Source organism: Drosophila sulfurigaster, chromosome X (genome assembly GCF_023558435.1).
Source record: "Drosophila sulfurigaster albostrigata strain 15112-1811.04 chromosome X, ASM2355843v2, whole genome shotgun sequence".
Taxonomy (NCBI): domain Eukaryota; kingdom Metazoa; phylum Arthropoda; class Insecta; order Diptera; family Drosophilidae; genus Drosophila; species Drosophila sulfurigaster.
The window spans coordinates 24,331,950-24,351,632 of NC_084885.1; the positions used below are offsets into that span (position 1 = coordinate 24,331,950).

At 41.4% G+C, this 19,683-nt stretch overlaps 1 protein-coding gene across 3 annotated transcripts; it reads right to left on the reverse strand.

Annotated features, from left to right (window-relative positions):
* Positions 1–463: 463 nt before the first annotated feature.
* On the reverse strand, positions 464–18,887 carry LOC133847984 (uncharacterized). Of its 3 annotated transcripts, XM_062283344.1 has the most exons (7): positions 18,633–18,886; positions 15,179–16,175; positions 12,951–14,590; positions 12,792–12,879; positions 8,255–8,336; positions 7,485–7,811; positions 464–4,699 (listed from the first exon to the last, which is right to left on the reverse strand). In XM_062283344.1, exons 2-7 carry the CDS (start codon positions 15,646–15,648, stop codon positions 2,957–2,959), a joined length of 4,350 nt encoding a protein of 1,449 aa, XP_062139328.1. In that variant the 5' UTR covers positions 15,649–16,175; positions 18,633–18,886; the 3' UTR covers positions 464–2,956. The 3 variants fall into 3 exon arrangements, with proteins under 3 accessions (XP_062139328.1, XP_062139326.1, XP_062139327.1); XM_062283342.1 differs by having other exon boundaries at positions 12,951–16,175; positions 18,633–18,887; XM_062283343.1 differs by lacking the exon at positions 7,485–7,811 and having other exon boundaries at positions 12,951–16,175; positions 18,633–18,884.
* Between the last annotated feature and the right edge of the window lie 796 nt (positions 18,888–19,683).

The following is a 19,683-nucleotide window of genomic DNA, read 5'->3' on the forward strand; positions in this document are numbered from 1 at the left end:
TGAATGCTTAATATTGAATTTCATGTTATTCTTTATTTTCCGATCGCAGGTTGACATTATGTCATGCTCGCTTAGTAGCCTTACATTCGCGTAGTTACCATATTCTTGTTTTTTCAGCTTTTACTGTTCCATTCTTGGGCTTCGTTTTGCATCATTCGTGTGTTTCGTTTTTTTTTTTTTGTTTTTGTTGTTTTGGCTATTTACTTGGCTTTATATATTTATATATATATATATAGATATATATATATATTTATATATATATATGTTGTTTTTTTGGCATACCTTACAGACATTCACACACATATCAATTATTCAATTTAATCGTAACTTAAGTTAAATAACAATCACATTTACTTATTCTGTTTTCTGTGTTTTCCATTCGCATTCTCATTTTCATTTTCATCATTTCATAATTTATTTTGGGTTTTTCGTAATATTCTTTTTTTTTGGCGTTTCTTAATACAAAAAAAAAAAAAATGTTTAACTACACTCGCTTAGAGTTAGTTCTATGTATGATTATATAAGTATTTCATATTTTAGTATTATATTTCATATTTGTATATATATATATATATTCATATCCAATAATTCATCGTTCGTCGTTGCATCTTATGTCAGACACAAGCAACAAAGGAAAAAAACAAATTGTCAATAAAACAATTGAAACAATCATCGGAATCAACAATTGAGAAAATTGAGAAACTTAAAGAGAAACTTAAAATCAACCGATCTGAACCGATCTTGTGTATATATAACTTGCTATATCCTTTGGGTATTGCATAGAATTTTCTACTTGTATAAAATACGCGTCACTTGCAGTTCACGCATTATTCTTTCATCTATCATTATTACCATTTATTATATTATTTTGTTATAATCTTATCAATTTGGTTTTTTTCTCATATTGAAATCTTGACTTGCATTTAATAAATATTCGATTTTACGTCTATTTAAAGAGTTCGATCTTAATCTTTCGTCTATAATTCATTTATTTGATTTTGCTTTTCACTAAGTATTCCATTTTTTCTTCGTTCTTTGTTTTTGTTCATTTAATTGTTTATCTTAGCCATACATAGTACATTCATATATAGTTAATATTTAATGTTTTTTACTCCTTTTTTTCGTATTAATTACTTTGAATTTGAAGTCCTCTTTCTGTTTGTATTTTAGTTTAGTATGTGAAACTATTTTTCTAGTTACTAATTTTCTGTTTTTTTATTTTTTCGTTTTGCTTAAAAGATTACACAAGTTGTTTTTTACTCAGTTGTATGTTGTAGTATAAGTAAAGTTCATAAGTATATTGTATAAATTTGTTATTGTAAATTGTGTGTGTTGTTGTTTGGTTGTTGTTGTTCTTCTTCTTCTGTGTAAATTTCGGCACATTTGATTACTTGTCACGTTAAAGAAATGTTTGAAAGTATATATATGTATGTATATAAATCGGTGTTATAAAGTCGCAATCGCACGACTTGTAAATGCGCTATGTCCGCTTGCGACTTTTGGCTTTCTGTCTATCTAACGAAAAAACTGTTGCATTGATTTCAAAAAAATTTTGCATTTTGCTTGACAAGCCCAATTCTAGTCTCCATACTTAATTTTAACTGCGCAGTTGCTAAGAAGAGTGATTTCATTGAATAAGTTGCCGTACTAAATACGAACGAAAAAACTGTTGCATTGATTTCAAAAAGATTTTGCATATTGCTTGCCTAGACGAATTGTAGTCTACGTACCAAATTTTGTCTGCGCAGCTGCTAAGATAACTGAGTTCATTGGGTTAGTTGCCGTACTAATTACGAATTTGTGTCTCTGTGTATCTGTGTGTGAGTGGATTTCAAAAAGCCTGTATAAAAAAAGTTCTACTGCTCAAACGCGTAAGCTAACTAAGTTCACTTTGATTTCAAAAATGATGTTGATGCTACGAATACTACGTTTAAGTTGTAGTTCTATTGTTTCTATGATAAATGAATTCATTAGTGTGTTTGCATCTCAAAAAGATTTCAAGTTTTTCACTCTCAACACTTGTTGAAGTCTTTGTGCCAAATTAGCAAGCTAAGAGACTTTTGTTAGCTGAGTTCAATGAGCACGTTGGCGTAGTTTAGGTTGTTTGAGATCATTTTAAAGAGACTGCAGTTGCGGGAATTAAATTTATGAATTGGTTTTTCGTTCGCAATTTCGTATGTATCTATTTGTATGTAGATAGTAATTCATTGAATATATGTATTTATGCAGATTTTTCGTATTGTTTCGATATTTTTTTGTCGATTTTTTTTTCTTTTTGTTGAATATGTCGTACGATTATACCACATTGTGACGGGGAGGTGGGGAGAGCTCTATGGTATGGTAGAGGGTGGTTATTATTATTATTTGTTTTGTTTTGTTGTTTCCCTCTTTTTCATATAGTATATTTATTCAAATGTTTTTTCGTAGTTTGTAGATAGACATTGAAATAGCAGTGTTGGCCAGCGCTTCTTTTGTTTTTTCTTTTTCGGGGGTTTGGCGCCAGCCGCAAATAGACAAACAATTAATTATGATTTATTTATATTAATCGGAATTTGAATTGTTCTTAAATATTATCATTTGTTTTTGTTTTTGGTTTTTTTTTTGTGATTTTTGTTTTGTTTTGTTTTTTTGTTTCAATATTTTGAAAATCAACAAACAGTTAAGTGGAAAAATTGAAATAGTATATCATTATTATTAATATAAATATTTGGTTGTATTCTTTTCGTATTAGATTAGGCTTATTGCCAGCCTATTGCCCTTAGCCTAGCCTAAACATTCATTGAGGCGCGAAAGGATTGCGGCGAATTGAATGCCTTTCTTGCATTTCGCATCCTCAATATACACGCAATAAAAAAAAAACACATCCTCTTAAAATGTAGTGCACTATTTCATTTCGAGCTTACCTTTTGGTTTTTTTTTCCCTCCTTCCATCATCAATTTGTGTGTCGGTCTGCTCTTAACTGCCATTGACAGCCACCGCATGGATGCCATTGCTGAGAGCACCGCCACCGCAGAGCGTAGCTGTTGCTGTTGACGATGCTGTGGCCGATGCTGTTGGCGATGCTGGCGGCGAGGCGGGTGGCGTCAATGTCGATGGCTCTGCGTCTGCTCCTGGTCCGCCTTGGTCTGACTTCCCATTGCTCAGAGGTGGCAGCTCCTTATTGTTGTTGTGACCATTGTCATTGATCACGGCTGCTGCTGATGCTGGCGGCGGTGGCGGTGGCGGTGGCAGCGAATCCAATTGATTCGATTCCATTAGCGCGTAATCGTTGAGCTCCTCGTTCATAATCTCTTCGTTTGTCGGCGGTTCCGGCAGACTCATCAAACTATCGTAGTTACACTCGGCTTCCACAATTGGCTCTGGCTTCGGTTGCTCCTCGCTACAAAGTGGCTGAGACTTTAACTCGGGCTCCTCTGCTGGCAACTCTGCTCCACCTTGAGGCTCCGGTTGAGTCTCCTCCTGTTGAGTCAGTTCGAGTTCATTCTGTTGTTGAGTCTGTAGTTCATTCTCTTGCTGAATCTCTAGTTCATTCTGAGTCTCTTCCTTTAGCGATTCTCTTGGTGTCTCCTCTTGAATCTCTGTCTCAGAAGTTTCCTGTTGCTTCTCTTCTTGTGTTTCCTTCGCAGGACTTTCCTGTTGCTTCTCCTGTTGAGTTTCCGTCTTAGGAGCTTCCTCGACTACCTCTTTGTCCTCTGCTGTCTTGCTTTTTAGCTCTTGCTCGTCAGTCATTTTCGGAGTTCTGACTTCTGCGTCAGTTATGTTCAGCTCTGACTGCTGCTCAATGTCATTTGTCTGCTCCTCTGTCAGCTCAATCTGTTGCTCTTTCTTAGGCTCCGGCTGCTCTTCATTGTGCTGCTCTGACTTTGCTTCCTTTGGCTGCTCTAACTGTTTACCTTCCTCCTTTTGCAGCTCTAACTTTGCTTCCTTTGGCTGCTCTAACTGTTCAGCAGCCTTTTGCAACTCTGACTTTGCTTCCTTTTGCATCTCTGTCTTGTCTTCCCTTTGCTCCCTTTGCTCAGTAGTCTGCTGCTGCTCCTTAAGCTGCTTCTCTGGCTCCTCTTTCTTTTGCTGTTGCTGGGGCGATTGCTGTTGTGGCTGCTGCTGTTGCTGTTGCTCAACTGCTGTCTCTTCGCTGATCAGCAGTGGAATACTAATCACCGTTGGGGCATTAGTCACATAACCGGGCTGATCGATGACATACAGCTCCTGGTTGCCATACGAGTAACGTTTGTTCGAATCACTCGACGATGTGGAACTCAAATCCGATTGCGACAAACCCGTGGCAGCGGTGGCTTGCAATGGCTGCGACTCGGGCAACATCATTGCCTCCTCATCGGCCGCAAGTGTTTCCTCCTCAATGAGATGCAAACCAGCAGCGGAAGCTGCTACTGCTCCACCAGCTGCTCCACCTGTGGGCAAGGGATTGGCAAAGTCGCTGGGCGGTGCATGGATCTGCACCTGTTCGTGATTCGGTGGCAACGAGCGATTCTCCAAAGCCGCCGACGATTGCTTCAGCCCGCCATTGCTGTTCGAAGTGTCAAAGGGCAGCTCGGTGATGTCAGCGGAAGCAGCTGCTGCAGCGGCTGCAGCTGGGCTATCGGGTGGCTGTTTGGAGTCGATGCCACGTGCCACTTCCACCACAAAGACACCGTCCTTGTCTGTGTGCATTTTGGTTTCGCGTGCGTTGCGCGAAATATCCTGCGAGAAGAAACATGTGAGACAAATGAGCCAAAAGGCAACGAGAAAAACTATAAGGCACGGAGAGCAGGTGCAGCAGGCAACAACAACGAAAACAACAACAACAACAAGAGCGACAACATCAACGACATCAAGTACGACAACAACAACATCAAGAACAACAAGTGTAAAGAGGAGAGAGAGAGAGAGAGTGAGAGAGTAAAAGTTGCCACACAGGATGTTGCAACTGGAGCGAAGCGTAGAGAGACAAATCGAGTGCCTGCCATGCGGAAAGTGTTGAAAATTGCATTTGCATTTGCTTTGCTTGTGGCACATTTACACTTCACAGAGAGAGGGAGACAGACAGAGAGAGAGAGAGAGGGACAGGAAGAGGGGGAAATATTTTGCCTGAGGACTGTCTGACAAATAGTAGCTAAAGTCAATGGGCACAGGGTGTTCCACGCAGGGTGTTGACAGGGTGAACGAGCGGGAAAGAGACAGCGAGATAAATGTACAGTTCGATTGATTAATGTTAGTTAATTAGTCATCAATGTAGACAACATTGAAAAGGCAAATACATACGAGTTAATATTGGGTGTAAAAGAGACAATTGTAGCATTAAGTAGACAATATTGAAATGGGTGTAAAAGAGACAGAGATTTGGGTGCGCAGGAAAGAGTCAACTATAGTATGCAGTTGGAATTATTAGGGCAAGAAACATACAATTTTGAATATAAAGGAATTGATTAATGTGATATTTACATAGTCATCAAAGTAGACAACATTGCAAAAGCAAACGCATAGTTAAAATTGGATGAAAAGACACAAACATTGAAAAGGGAGCGCAGGAAAGAGACAACTATAGTATGCACTTGGAATTATTAGGGCACGAAACATACAATTGTGAATTGAAATTGATTAATGTGCTATTTAGTCATCAAAGTAGACAACATTGAAAAGGCAAATGCATTGTTTAATATTGGGCGTATATGAGACAGACAATTGTGCCATTTAAAAGGGTGCACAAGAATGAGACAACTATAGTATACACTTGGAAATATTTTGAATTTCTTACACAAGGGCAAATTTACTCAATTGTAAGGGAACCACAACAATTTAAGACATTGAGAGAAATAACAGACATAGATATACACAGAGTCAGCTCGTAAAAAGGGGAAAAAGTAAAAGAATGAGACGTTTGTCTCTGCTTACGAGCTAAGAGCAGGCACACACACACACACACACACACACACACAAATACACACAATATGAATAGCATTGAATCAATCGAATCAATCAAAATCTACGACAACATCAATATCAAATCAACATGATTGACCAGAGCAAAAAAAGTGTATTACATTTATATTAGTGTGTGTTAGAAAGAGAAAGACAGAGCGAAAAACAGACAAAAAGTTACGAGATGCTATTACGAGGCAAGCAAATCAGTGTGTGGAAGAATGAGAGAGAGAATGAATTACACTTATACAACACTTAACACAAGAGACCCCTTGGTAGGAATTTACATAGTAGGTGCTGCATCTTCATAGCTGAAGCTCAATTATATTTTACGCTTGCCGGATTCTATTTTAAAGGACATGTTGGAATTCATATTTCACTAACTAGATAAATTTCTTTTTTTTTTAATTCTATTTTACAACGATTTTTAATGAAAGAGTTGAGACTAACTTGAACTGGTTTAAAAAGTACAAATTACGATTGAGAATATATTAATATGTGAACTAGTTCAGTTCAGTAATGCAAAGAAATATTGAAACAAAATGAAATTTTACATTTTACATTTGAATTTGAATTAAGATTAATATTTTTTTTAATTACTCAAATGAAATACGTAAAACGTCATATTTTCATCACTACTGTAAGCTTGTGAACTAGTTGAGTACTAGTTCAGAAAGTCTGTGAGCTAATTTAGTACATTTTTAAAACGTGATAAAAATAAAACTCTTCAATAACATTATACTACTAATTAAGTTAATACCAAAGCCAAGGGCTATCTGTATTGCGCTTTTTTTACTTTATTGGTTCAATGAACTAGTTCCAGCACAACAAATACGTTCAGTACTTTCTTCTTCACTTTTGTGAACTAGTTTAGTACATTGGTAAAACATAATATATAAAAAGTACTCTACAATAACAGTATATAATACTAATTAAGTTAACCTCAAAACTAGGAGCAATCTTTATTTGCTGGTTCACTGAACTAGTTCCAGCACAACAAATAAGTTCAGTACTTTCTTCTTCACTTTTGTGAACTAGTTTAGTACATTGGTAAAACATAATATATAAAAAGTACTCTACAATAACAGTATATAATACTAATTAAGTTAACCTCAAAACTAGGAGCAATCTTTATTTGCTGGTTCACTGAACTAGTTCCAGCACAACACCTACGTTCAGTACTTTCTTCTTCACTTTTGTGAACTAGTTTAGTAGCAAAAATACTCTACAATACTCTACAACTGCAGTATAATACTAATTAAGTTAACCTCAAAACTAGGAGCAATCTTTATTGGCTGGTTCACTGAACTAGTTCCAGCACAACACCTACTTATGTGTGATCCTCTGAAGGGGCATTGTGCTACCCTAAGGTTCAAGCAAAGACACAAAGAGAGAGCAAATGAGAGAACAAGAAAGGAGGGACGACATCAAAGACAGGCAGACAAAAACGTGTACAGAACGACGTTTGAGTTAACAGCGAATGTTAAGCAATTAACAGTGAACTGTTAACAGCAACGGCAACTCTGTTAATCGTAGATTGTGGGCTGTGGATGATGGATGGACTTACGTGTCGCTCTTCAGTGACGACAATGAGATGATTATCTTTGAGCGTCATCTTAGTGACGGAACCGCTGAATGCAAAGCCGCCGGCAAATGTCGATGTGGGCGTGGCCAAGGGCGTTGTGGTGCCACTCGGCGTTTGCTGCTGCTGTTCGGCACGTGCCTCAAACTGAAACTCAATGCGCTGCACGCCGCTGGCCAAGGCCAACGACATGGAGCGTATTAGGGCGGCATTTGGATGCTGCGGATTCTGTTTGCAATCCAGTTGCGGATTATTACTCTCGCGATTGCTGCTGTGCTGCGACACAGGCGATGAGGCAGCCACCGATGACAACTGGAAAGCACAATGAGAGAAAAAGGCAGACAAAAGATATCAGAAGAGAGCGAGATAGAGAGAGAGAAAAGCTGCAGCTCAGCTCAGCTTTTATGGCAATCAAATTGCGTTTGGAAATTCGAAAAATGCTACGCAACATTCTTTGAGGGGTGTGGCAGGCGAGGGGCGGGTGGGGGCGGCAGTTGCAAGTGTTGTGCTGTTGTGGTGCACGCGGCTTGCCAACAAAACTTTCAGACACTTGACGGCATTTGCGTTTAAATTTCCCAGTTGAAGTTTTGTGTTGCGTACCTTCGACTCAACTCCTTCTTCTTCATCTTCATCTTCTTCTTCTATTACATCTGCACCATCTTATTCTTCCTCATCACGATTAACATTATTATTATGCTGCTCATCATTATGACGTTCTAGTTCATCATCATTTATGCAACAATCTGGGCACTTACCTCTTGCTTTGAGTCCTGTCCCTGTCCCTGTTCGCTGTCATCGCCAGCGGCACTCGAAGTCGCATTCTTGTTCAAGAAATAACTGCAAAAATACACAAAGAGTACACAGAGACAGAAAGAGAGAGAGAGAGAGAGAGAGAGAGAGAGAGAGAGAGAGAGAGAGAAAGTGGAAGAAAGTTAAAAGAAATTGAGATGGTAAGTAGGAAATATTGAGATAACATATTTATGAAATGCCATGCATTGCAAATGTTGACGAAATCCCCCAAGAAATTTAACAATTGTGTTGCCTACTTTGAGGCAGCTCTTCCAAAGGCTGCGAAATTCCCATTCCCATAGAGTTGCCCAACTGCTTCAATTTTACAAATATTTTTTCTAAATATCAAGAGACAATAACCATCGAAATTCTGCCAATTATTCTATTTGAAAGCATAAAAATCTATAAGCCAATAATAATGAAGAAGAACTACACTAGTTCTCGTTTTTTGCGGATCAGCGTTGCCACATCGGTACAACTTATTTTGTTCTTAATGATTTTGAATTTTGTTATTGCCACTAGCCATCGAATTTCTGTCAATTCTTCATTCAAAAGCACAGAAATCTATAAGCCAATGATAAGGAAGAAGCAATGTACCGTATTGTGCATCACAGCGTTGCCACATCGGTAGAATTCATTTATTTTTAATAATTTCATATTTGACTTTGCCAATATTCATCGAATTTCAGCCAATTCCTCATTTCACACATATCTATAAGCCAATAATAATGGGGAAGCAGTGCAGCGTTGCCACTTCGGTAAAATGTATATATTGTTTTTTTATTGATTTTTAATATTTTACCAGCAATGGTGAAATAAGTCAAATCGAGGAGCAAATAATTATGCTAATAAGTGAAAGCAATAACTAATATTAACATATACGGCGTTGCCATATCAGTGCAATTTAAAGAATTTAATCATTGAAGCACAAACAAATGAATTACTGAATTGTGTAACGATCGATTGCAATTAAGCAAGTGCTGAACATCGATGGCAAACAAAATCAGCGCAGTTCCCTAATGAAAGCCAGACAAAGACAGCTAGATTGGAATAGGGAATAGTGGGCAAAGAAAGAGAGAAAGACGATGCAGTGGAGCTGTTGCTTTCATAACTGTCAAACTGCAATTGCTTGTGGCCAGACAAATACAAAACATATCCCTTGAGTGTTGCCAATCGGCTTAAAAGTATTTAAGTAAGCGAAACAATCGCATAAAGAAGAGAAAGGATGAAGGGGAAGAGGCGGAGGCGGAGAAAGGGAAGAGCTGCAATTGCAAGTGGCAGCAGCAACTGCCCAAGTGTCCAGATGCTTATGGAGTTGCCAGATAAACACAGGAATGGTCTCCAGAGTGTTGCCAATCTGTTTAAAAGCATTTAAGAGAGAGAGAGAGAGAGAGAGAGAGAGAGAGGAAAGGGCTGCCCAACTACTTGCAGGTATATTTTGTGGGCAATTCATCTATTTAAAAGCTTTCGCCGTAGAATTGAGTGCTCTCGTGGCTTGTGCAACGCAGCAAGAGGCAGCAGCAAAACAAATGAAATTACTCAAAAGGTGTTGCACATGAGACGCACTTCTCCCTTTACCGCACCTCTCCACTTAAGAGCTTCTCAAATTGTACTTTCGTTTTTAATGCGTTTCTTCTTTTGCCCAAAAAAGGAAAGAACGACACAACAACAACAGCAACAACAACAACTAATTTCTCGTCTCGACAGTTTATTGTGCAATTTCCTTTTAGCCTCGCTTCTCTCTGTGTGACCGCAGAGGCGAAAACGAAGCAAAAGAAAAAATGGCAAGGCGAAATTTATTTCCGTTGCGCATTTGTCGAGTTTGAGCTGCTGTCCAAGTGTGTGTGTGTGTGGCAACTGGCAACGCTTTGCGGTTGCCATTTGGCGTTTTATGCTGCTGCTTGCAACATGCGTCGCCTTTGCCTTGTTAGCTACTGTTGTTGGCATCTTCATCATCTCCCTTTTCCTCTCTCTCTTTCTCTTTCTGTGTCTGTCGCCGTGGCAACTTCCGCAACTTCCGGCAAACGTCTGTCGAAGGGCGTTGCGTTGATTTGTGGCGCCTCTAACATTTTCGACTGACTCGCACTCGCACTCAGTCACTCACCCTACTTTGCCTTTGCTCCTCTCATTTTGTTTGGCATTTAGTAGCCGCATATAAAAGCAACGGCGGCAACAAATTCCCATTTACGTGGCATGCTCGAGATTTATGGCAGCGTGCCACCCACTAAAAAGGGATGTGCGTGCTGACATTGCGTCACAGTCACAGCACATGCTTTGCCACCCAGCTACCCTTCGTCTCCCTTCCCCTTCCCCTTCACCTCTCGTTTCCCTTTCGAGAGTCAAGTCAGAGATTTAGCTGCCGTTGGCGTTGCGAGAAATAAAATGCCAGAATGAAGCTGATAAATGCGATTTGCCACGCCTCCCATGTGTATTATGTATGTATTTGTGTGTAAGTGTGTGTGTGTGTGTATCGTGTCTGTCTGTCCGTATTGTGTGTGTGTGTGTATGTGCGCGTGGGCGTGGCCAGGTAACCCTTTTTGGCACTTTGAAGTTGACTGCACATCAGCTGCTGCCTTCGCTTACGTTCTACTTATTTTGCCGCAGCTTCTCGCCCTTTTTCTTTCTATTCCTTTCCTTTCCTTTATCCCCATATAAAACCTCTTCTCACCTCACCAAAAACCCCGCTTCACCCTTCCGCTTTCCTTGCCTTTTTCCGTTCTTTTTGCTTTTGTGTGTGGCAGCTTTCGCTGCTTCAAGTTTAGCCCCGTGGCATCTCACGCTCGTCAACTCTGCTTTCTTTTCACACTTACTTTCTTCGTGGGTTTTGCCCCTTAATATTGCTCTTGCTCTTGTTCTTGCCATCCATCGGTTTCTCCCCCTGACATTACCCTGTGGCATGTTTCATGTTTTTATTGAGCATCAGCTGCAATGCGTTGCAATTATTTTCGATTTGAAGGACATTGCAACTTAACCGATTCGACACTCACTGAAGGGTTATTATGTGCTGCTCCTGCTCCTGCTGCTGCTGCTGCTGAAGACACCTTGACACAACGACGTAGACTAACTCACTTACGAGTTTTCTCTCCTCTCTCTCTCTCTCTCTCTCTCTCTCTCTCTTCTACTGACTTAACAGTTTACAACTGAAGGCTGACTTAAAGGGAAAAGCAAGAGAGAGAAAGCAACCTGAAAGGGGTCTTCGAACGGAACTTGTGTAGCTGGGAATTAAGAGGAATACTACGAAATGAACAGCTGGCTACTATATTAAGTGGCAGGTCAGGTCGACGAAAGCAGCTGTATCTTATAGCACAAAGTGTAGCACTTAATCAGAAGAGTTAGCTAAATATAGGAACAGCTACTGACCCTAAGCTTTAATTGCTCAAAAGAAAAAAGAGCATTGGGTTTAAGAAATATCTCATATGAAGGAGAAAAAAGCATTTAAGTTTAAGGAATTGCTCCTATGGAATATCCATGACTCGCTCTGAACAAAAATAAACTCAATTGGAGCATTTGTAGAATTGCAGTAGAGGAATTTAAGTCAAAAATAGTTTTTGAGTAAAAGGACAATGCTGAGGAACTATATTTGGGAGGAGGAGGAAAGTACTGCTGTTAGAAGGATTCTAAAATTCGACTCGAAAATAGTATTTGAAAGATTGTTAAGAATAGAAGTGATCACAATAAATCTAGTCTTGCGACTTCAGTTAAAAGTATGTAAGAAAACACTCGAAAATAGTATTTGAAAGATTGTTGAGGACTTCAGTCAAAAATTATAAGTAAATGAGGGTTCTAAAGCTTTACTCCCAATTAGTAAATCCCTTAATGATTGCATTGTCGTCTTCTGTTATGATTTAAGGATATTTTAAATTAGTTTTAGCCAATCTGGATCTTTAGTCGACAGGTTTAGGTTTAGGTAGAACCGACTGCCCCTAGAAGGAGCGAAGCGGAGACCAGTCGAGGTCCGCAGCTATACCGGTATATGTAGGCTTCATCTCAGAAGTCGCAGGTCTTAGGTGATAGCCGTGAAACGTCACGAAAATCATTTAGACATAGCGATTAAAGGTATTTCAGCCGGAGTCATGATAACACTGGTCATACACAGAGAGTTTCCTTAATTCCGGATGCGTTATATTTCCAGCACTGATCACTCACTATTTGTGATGCTCAGCTTAACCATCAGCATTAGCATCCGACAAACAGTGAATAGTTAAAACACCGAATTTTAGCCGGCTGTCTTTTCTCGAAAGCTCCATAACGTACTGGGTCAAGTTGATGTTTATTGAAGCACACATCAGCCTTGCGGTTTACATAAGTTAGTAGAGCGACCGCTCACGTCCCACCAAAGTTTGGAGTGTACTTCAATTGTAGTCAAAAATAGTAAGTTGAACCCTTAACCCCTCCGATTTTCCTTCAACTATTATTGCCCACTTAGTCTTCTACAAAGTTGAACCCATAACCCCTTTTGATCTTCCTCATCTAAGAACTATAAGCAAAAGGACTTTCACTTACCGAACTGCACAATACATGGAAGTCAGGAGTCCAGCGGCGAGCACAACAATGATGAGACCCACCGAGACAGCAATGAGATTGAAATAACCTGCAACGAGAGAAACACTCACTCAACTTTAATTCGCCATCAATGCGAAAGTCTAGGCTAGTCGTTTTTACCTGCTGGTTGCTCCGACATTGAGGGATTCCTGGTGTGTGTCTCGAAGAACTGAGCTCCGCCATGCTGCAACGGTGCCATGGCCGAAGCACCCCCAAGTTCCGAGATGTTGCCGCTATCATTGTTGTGCTGTTGCTGCAACGTGGCATTCAGGAGCTCGGCGACTGGCAACTGTTCGCGATGCAAATGACTGTAGCGATGTCCGTTGACCTGGTGCTGTTGCAACCGATGCGCGGGACTATCGAAGGGATACGAACCCTCGACACCATCGAAGCCACCGCCAGCGCCATCATCGATCAAATCCCCGCCATATTGAATGGAACTCTCGATGACATCGGGATCCGGTTGACCGATGCCCATGCCCATGCCCATGCCCAGGCTATTGCTCTCGATGTCATTCTCATAGATGCCACCCTGACTCTGGCCCAAGAGCTCGCCAGGCATATAGTCGATCTCCTTGAGCTCAATCTGTGGCGGCAGCTCACCAATCACCGGCACTCCAATCGCCAGATCCGGCAACACCGCTGGCTGTATGATGATGTCCGCTTGCGGTTGAACGCTGGCGACCATCAACGGCGGCTGCTGTGTCGAGGGCAACGCTTGTTGCTCCACCTCAATGACCGATTCCCCCACATAGGTGACATCCAAGGGCGGAGCCCCATCCCCAGACATGGCCGGACTTCTCAGTATCTTCAGCGCATCGGCAGTGTTGTGAAGCGGTGAAAGTATAATGTCCTCGGAGGAGCTACGCTGCAGCTTCTGTTGCTGCTGCTGTTGTTGTTGCTGTTGCTGTTGTTGCTCCATAATGTAGCTGGCTGGAAAGAATTGATTCTCCAGCTGCAGTTTGCGTTGCTGCTGCTGCTCGTTGTTGCTGCTGCTGCTGCTGCTGCTGGCGGTGGGCAGCGATTCGCCCACCTTCACCTCGGTGTTCGAGATGTAGAATATCGTATCGGAATCCCGATCGATGCTCGGCTTGCGCGGCATCGGTGGCGGCGGTGGCGGATGCGGTGGTCGCGGCAAACCATTGCCACGATCCGCCATAAACAGCTCGTCGGTTGCATCCTGCGTTTGCGGTGGCCTCACCGCTGGCTGTGGCTGCGATGCTCCGGGATAGTTGAACAAATGCTCGGAACTGGCGCTCGACGAAATGTTCTCGGTACTGCTGTCAATGATCTCGACCACAAGTATCTCATCATTTGATTTGCTTGCTGGTTTATTCGCTGGCTGGCGATACGAGAACTCAAGATCTTCGCTCTCGCTGCCAAAGGCCTCCGACACATTGATATGTATCTCAATCGCCGCCGGCTCCGGTTTTCCCACCCCTGGCTCAGCGGGTTGTGTGGAGACATCCGCTCGATCGATCACGTATTGGGTGAAACGCTCTTGCACCACCGGCGAACTTGGTGGTGGCTTTGTGGTGCCCATCGCTGGCTCCAGGGGCAACGGATAATAGCCTTGATTATCGCGGAAATTCGTTGAGGCCACAATCGAATCCACCGTCGAGTCATAGACCTCGATTTGTATGTCGGAGATTTTGGATTCAGTCCGAGGTGCTGTTGCTTGCACCGCACTTATTTCAGCAACAGCAGCCACAAATGGCAAGCGAGTGCTGCTCGCTGTTGTTGTTGTTGTTGTGGTTGTAGTTGTTGTTGTGGCTGTCGGTTGTTGCTGCTGTTGCTGTTCGGGCACTTGGAAAACAGTTGTCGAGAGCATTGCATGCGGCAAAATGGGGCGACTTGTGGTGGTTGTTGAAGTGCTGCTGCCCAAGTTGTTGCTGTTGCTGTTGCTGTCAGTTGTCGTGCTGCTGCTGCTGCTGCTGGTTGTTGTTGTGCTGCTCTCGAGCAACGCTGTTGGCGCCAGAATCTCAACAATGCGTCCTTCACGCAGCTGCGACTCAATCGACTCCGTATCCACCTTTGGTTGCTCCTGTTCTTGTGCTGGTTGCGGCTTTTTTAGTGGATGCACCACACTGAATGTCTTTTCGCCCATGAAAATGGGTCCCAAATAGCCATTAGCCACCGGCTGCAGCATTCCTGTTGCTGCTGCTGCTGCTGCTGCTGGTGACGTGCTGGTGGCGTGAAAGTGTTGCTGTTGCAGCTGCTTCTTTTTGGTCAGCTTGAGGCCGTCGTGTCCTTTGTTCTGAGGTGGCGCTGCAGTCACTTCCAGATCGAGCAACTGCACCACCGATTCCGGCAAATGGTTGCTGCTCGCTGTTGTTGTTGTTGTGGAGGTTGCTGCTGTGGTTGCTGTTGCAGTGCTGCTGCTGTTGCTGGCAATGCTTGTTGCTGTTGTCAGACTCGCAGTTGTGATTGCCGCTGGTGCAGCTGTTGTTGTTGTTGTTGCTGGTGTTGTTGTCGTAGAGGTTGTTGTTGTTGTTGTTGGTGATGTTGTCGTAGAGGTTGTTGTTGTTGCTTTTGTGGTTGCCTGGCTCACATGTTGCTGCCTGCCAGTTGCAATCAATGTGGGCGTATCGCCTTCAACGCCTATTTGCAGCTGTTGCGCTGCTGTTGCTACATTTGATGTTGCTGCTGCTGCTGCTGCTGCTGCTGGTGCTGTTGCTGCTATTGTCACTTCAGCAACAGTTGCTGTCTTTGCGGGTGCCGCATATGCTGGTGCCGCCAACAGCAGCCAAATCAACCACAAGCTGGCCGGGCCACGCCCACAATGGCTGCTGCTGCTGCCCACTGCAGCGATTGCCATGTTGCGGTTGTTGCTTGCCGTTGCTGTTGCTGCTTGAGTTTCTGTTGCTGCTGCTGCTGTTGCTGCTGCTGTATATTTTGATTATGCTTTTTTGCCTCGTCTGCTGTGCTTTCAGCTGCTGCTTGTTTTGTTATGTAAATTTAGTTTTGATTTTGCTTCGTTGCGGTTGCTGTCGTTGCCTTTGGCACTTAATTTCCGCTTTTGTTGTTGGCACTTGGCATTGGCATTGTTGTGTCGTAGTTTTGGCTGCTCGGCTTCATCGTCTTCATCATCATCATCATCATCATCATCATCATCATCGTCGTCGTCAACAACTTCAGCAATCCGCGCAGCCGTCGCCGCTGTTGCTGCTCTTCTCATTCATTCAATCAGTTTGTCAATATGTTGCTGCAGTTGTTGCTGTTGCTGTTGCTGTGGTTGTTGTTGTTGTTGTCGCTATTTCGGTTGCTACTTCAGCTGCTACTGCGGCCATTTTCTGCGGCTGCAGCGCCACAGCTCTGCCTGTTGCCGGCGGGCGTCTTTGTACTCTTTGTTGCGCACACAAAATCAGCAGATAAAAAAAAAAAAAAAAATGTAGATATAAAGAAATAAAATATGAAATAAGTAATATTGTGGTTGCTGTTGCTGTTGCTGTTGCTGCTGCTTTAAGCACTTAACGCGTTCTTTACAATTTTGCTTTCTCTCTCTCTCTCTCTCTCTCGATTTTTTTACTTTACTTCTCGCTGTTTTCTTTGCTCTCCAATGAGTTCTGCTTGAGTGGAAATAAAATGTAAAATAACGAAATATGCTGCAAAACAACAACAAAGTTGCTGCTGTTGCTGCTGCTAACATTGCTGATGCTGCTGCTGCTGCTGCTTGCAGTGCAATAAAAAGTAATGCAACGACGCGCAAAAGTATGCTATGAAAAAGAAACTAGCGACAACGACAAAAGCACAAAGAGAATGAAGTTAAAATAACGACCATAAATAATGCCAGCAAATCCCCCTTCGAACCTTCGAGTTCCGCTTTAGCATTTCGCTAGCATTTCGCCTGCTTGAAGAATTTTTTTGCGCTGGAATTTTGCACCAGCAAAAAGAATTTTACACGGCTCTAAACTAAAGTAAAATAAGTCAACTGAATAACAATTTATGTAAAGACTATTTTTAATTTCGAATTAAAAAACTCTATTTTAAACCTAATTGTTATTTATTTATCATGTGTATTTGTATTTTTCCAAAACATTTCAATGCAAATCAATTGAAATGTTTTCAGAAATATTCGCAAGAAATTTGGCACCAGTAAAAAGAAGTTAACACTGCTAAAGTAAACTAAAATAAGTCAACTGAATGTGAAGACTATTCTTAATTTGAATTAAATAACTCGTATTTTAAACTCAATTCATATTTATTTATTTATTATTTATTTTTCAATCATCTTCCTCAAATTATTCAAATGTAAATCAATTGAAATGTCTCTAGAAATATTTACGCAAAAAATGCTGTGTGCTTAGCCACCGAAAATGCTGGCAGCATTTCGCATACATTTAATATGCATAACTCTTTACGACTCTTCTCAGAAATTCCATAAATAAAATTATTCAGCATGCAATCAGCAAACGAGAATAGCATTAACAATCAGTCGAGCATAAATACATATTTCAAAACTTGAATGAATATTAAACACTTTATTCAACTTTTACAGCTCTGCTATCTCATTTCTTTTTTGTGCACCGAATTTTCGCTTAGAATTTAATCATTTTTGATTAGGAAATTGCTTTGCAGCTGGATATTTTTTCAATAGAAATTGCTCTGCAAATACGAGACAATGGAATTGTCTAGACGTTGCTTGCTTAGTGAAGATATTTCTGCCAATTGTTGAAATTAAACATTTCAACATTCTTTCAGTACAAACAATTGCAATTTATGGACAGCTTTTTTTCGTAAATTCCATTTGCAAATTCTATAAATATTCCGGCATAAAATATTAACGCATTTAAAGTGAACACGTGTGCTTTTCCATTCTTATGCAATTCAAATTACTTTATTACATTCATTTAACATTGAAGCAGGCAAAAAATTATACAAGAAAAAAAATTCGCACACACATACAGAAATTTACATTTGATTAATACTAATTTGAATAATTTGGTTGCACGCGCACACGAAAAAAAAAGCATAGCATACTTTCGGGAGTGGCTGTAAAAATTTCTCATTTGTAAAAATTCGCATTGCATACTTTTAGGGTCGTGTCAAAAGCACACACCCAACCAGACACACAAAAAGCAATTTTCATATATGAAACACGACGATGACGACGACGACGACGACGACGAGAACACAAGATGAAAACAAAATATCAGAGAAAACAGTTAACGAAAAAAAAAAGAAAACTTTTGCCGGAGCAAAAGAACTGTAAACAGCCATTGAAAATGGCATAAGAAACTTGTCGAAATTGCTCAAATTGCTGCGTTGCGGAGGCTTTATTGCTTTTGTCTTTTCTTGGGTGCGGTAAGGGGTGGGAGGACTGTGGCGAGGAGGGGGTGAAAATGCCATGCAAATTAAATATAAAGCCTACAAATGATTCGATTTGAACTTGCTTGCGAGCCCGAGACCCATCAATGGGTCATTGCTTCCCAAACCCACAAAAAAGGTTGCAGCTTCCTCCTAACCAAAACCAAAAGTTGCCCCTACCACAGGCAAAAGGTTGTGGTTGCCAATGGGCAGCTATCAGCAATCGTTATCAGTCTCTTTCACTCCCCTTTCTCCCTCTCTCTTGCCCTGTGTGTGAGCCACAACAAACCCGCCACAACCGCAGCAGCAATAGCAAATGGCAATACTAGAGCAATAGCTATAGCTATAGCTACATATATATATAACATTGGCAGCACCGCAAAATCAACTTCAAAGCAGCAGCCACAAAATATAATGACAAATAATCATAATATTAAATGTTGTGTGGAGGAATTGTTATGGGTTATATGTATATAATATGCTCTGATCTCTTACCACTTTTTGTTTTGTCTGCACCACTTTCCACTTGGCCGCCTTTTTTTTTTCTTGCTTTTTGTTTGATTGTTTTCTTCTGCTGCTGTTCGGGTTGGTTCTTGGTGTTGTTGTTGTTTGGCCCGCAAGGTAATCCAAGGGTCCTTGCAGAGCCGTTTAATTCTCACGTGTGTCGCAATCACAATAAACACCGCATATATGTACCTATATAGTTTTCAGTTATTATATTCCACTGCAACAAAGAAACAAAAACAAAAGAGCGCACACAACGTTTATAGGTTAGTTACTTTCTTTTTGTTTTTTTTGGTTTTTTACAGGTTCTGTGTTCTGCGTTCTGTGCACACGCGACACGCCCGGCAAAAGCAAACAGAGGACGAACCCTCTTCCCACACGAAACGATTTTAAATGTTTGTTATTAATGCGGTCAACAACAACATCAACAACAACAACAACGACAACGACACAAAAAAACGCGCGTAAATTTCAATAAAAAAAATCTAACTAGATTGCATTATATTTATTTGCATTTTATTAAAATAATTTGCCTGCTCTTTTTTTTGCGGCGTTTTCAAATAGTTGGATGAGAAGTGTGAAGTGTTTGGGGTCACGAGTAGGGGGTGACTGAAGTGTGTAGTGAACAGGGAAGTAGGTAGGTTGGGGTAGGGAATGTGGAGCGTGGAGTGTGAAGTGTTTTCTCACGGCTGATTGGAATCCGTCCGATTGCCGTTTCCCATTACCGTTGCCGCTGTCAAGTTGTGGCGCTGAATTTGTATTTATATTGTTTTTCTCTAGTTTTTGGTTGCCGCTATTGCGTCCTTTCGCTCCGAAAACCGCACGCAAACTGCGCAAATATCGTAGCATCCTTTGGCTAAAAGGACTCGCCTTCGCCGTCGCCGTCGTCGTCGTTGCCCATCAACTACTGCGCTGCTCGGTGCCATCCATTTGGCACATCAGCTGACAGCCAGGCGGCAACGTTGACAGCTGCGCACTTGCCCCTGGGTTTGTGTCTTGGCTAAACGCTTGCGTTTTTATGGACAATTGCAACCCAACTACA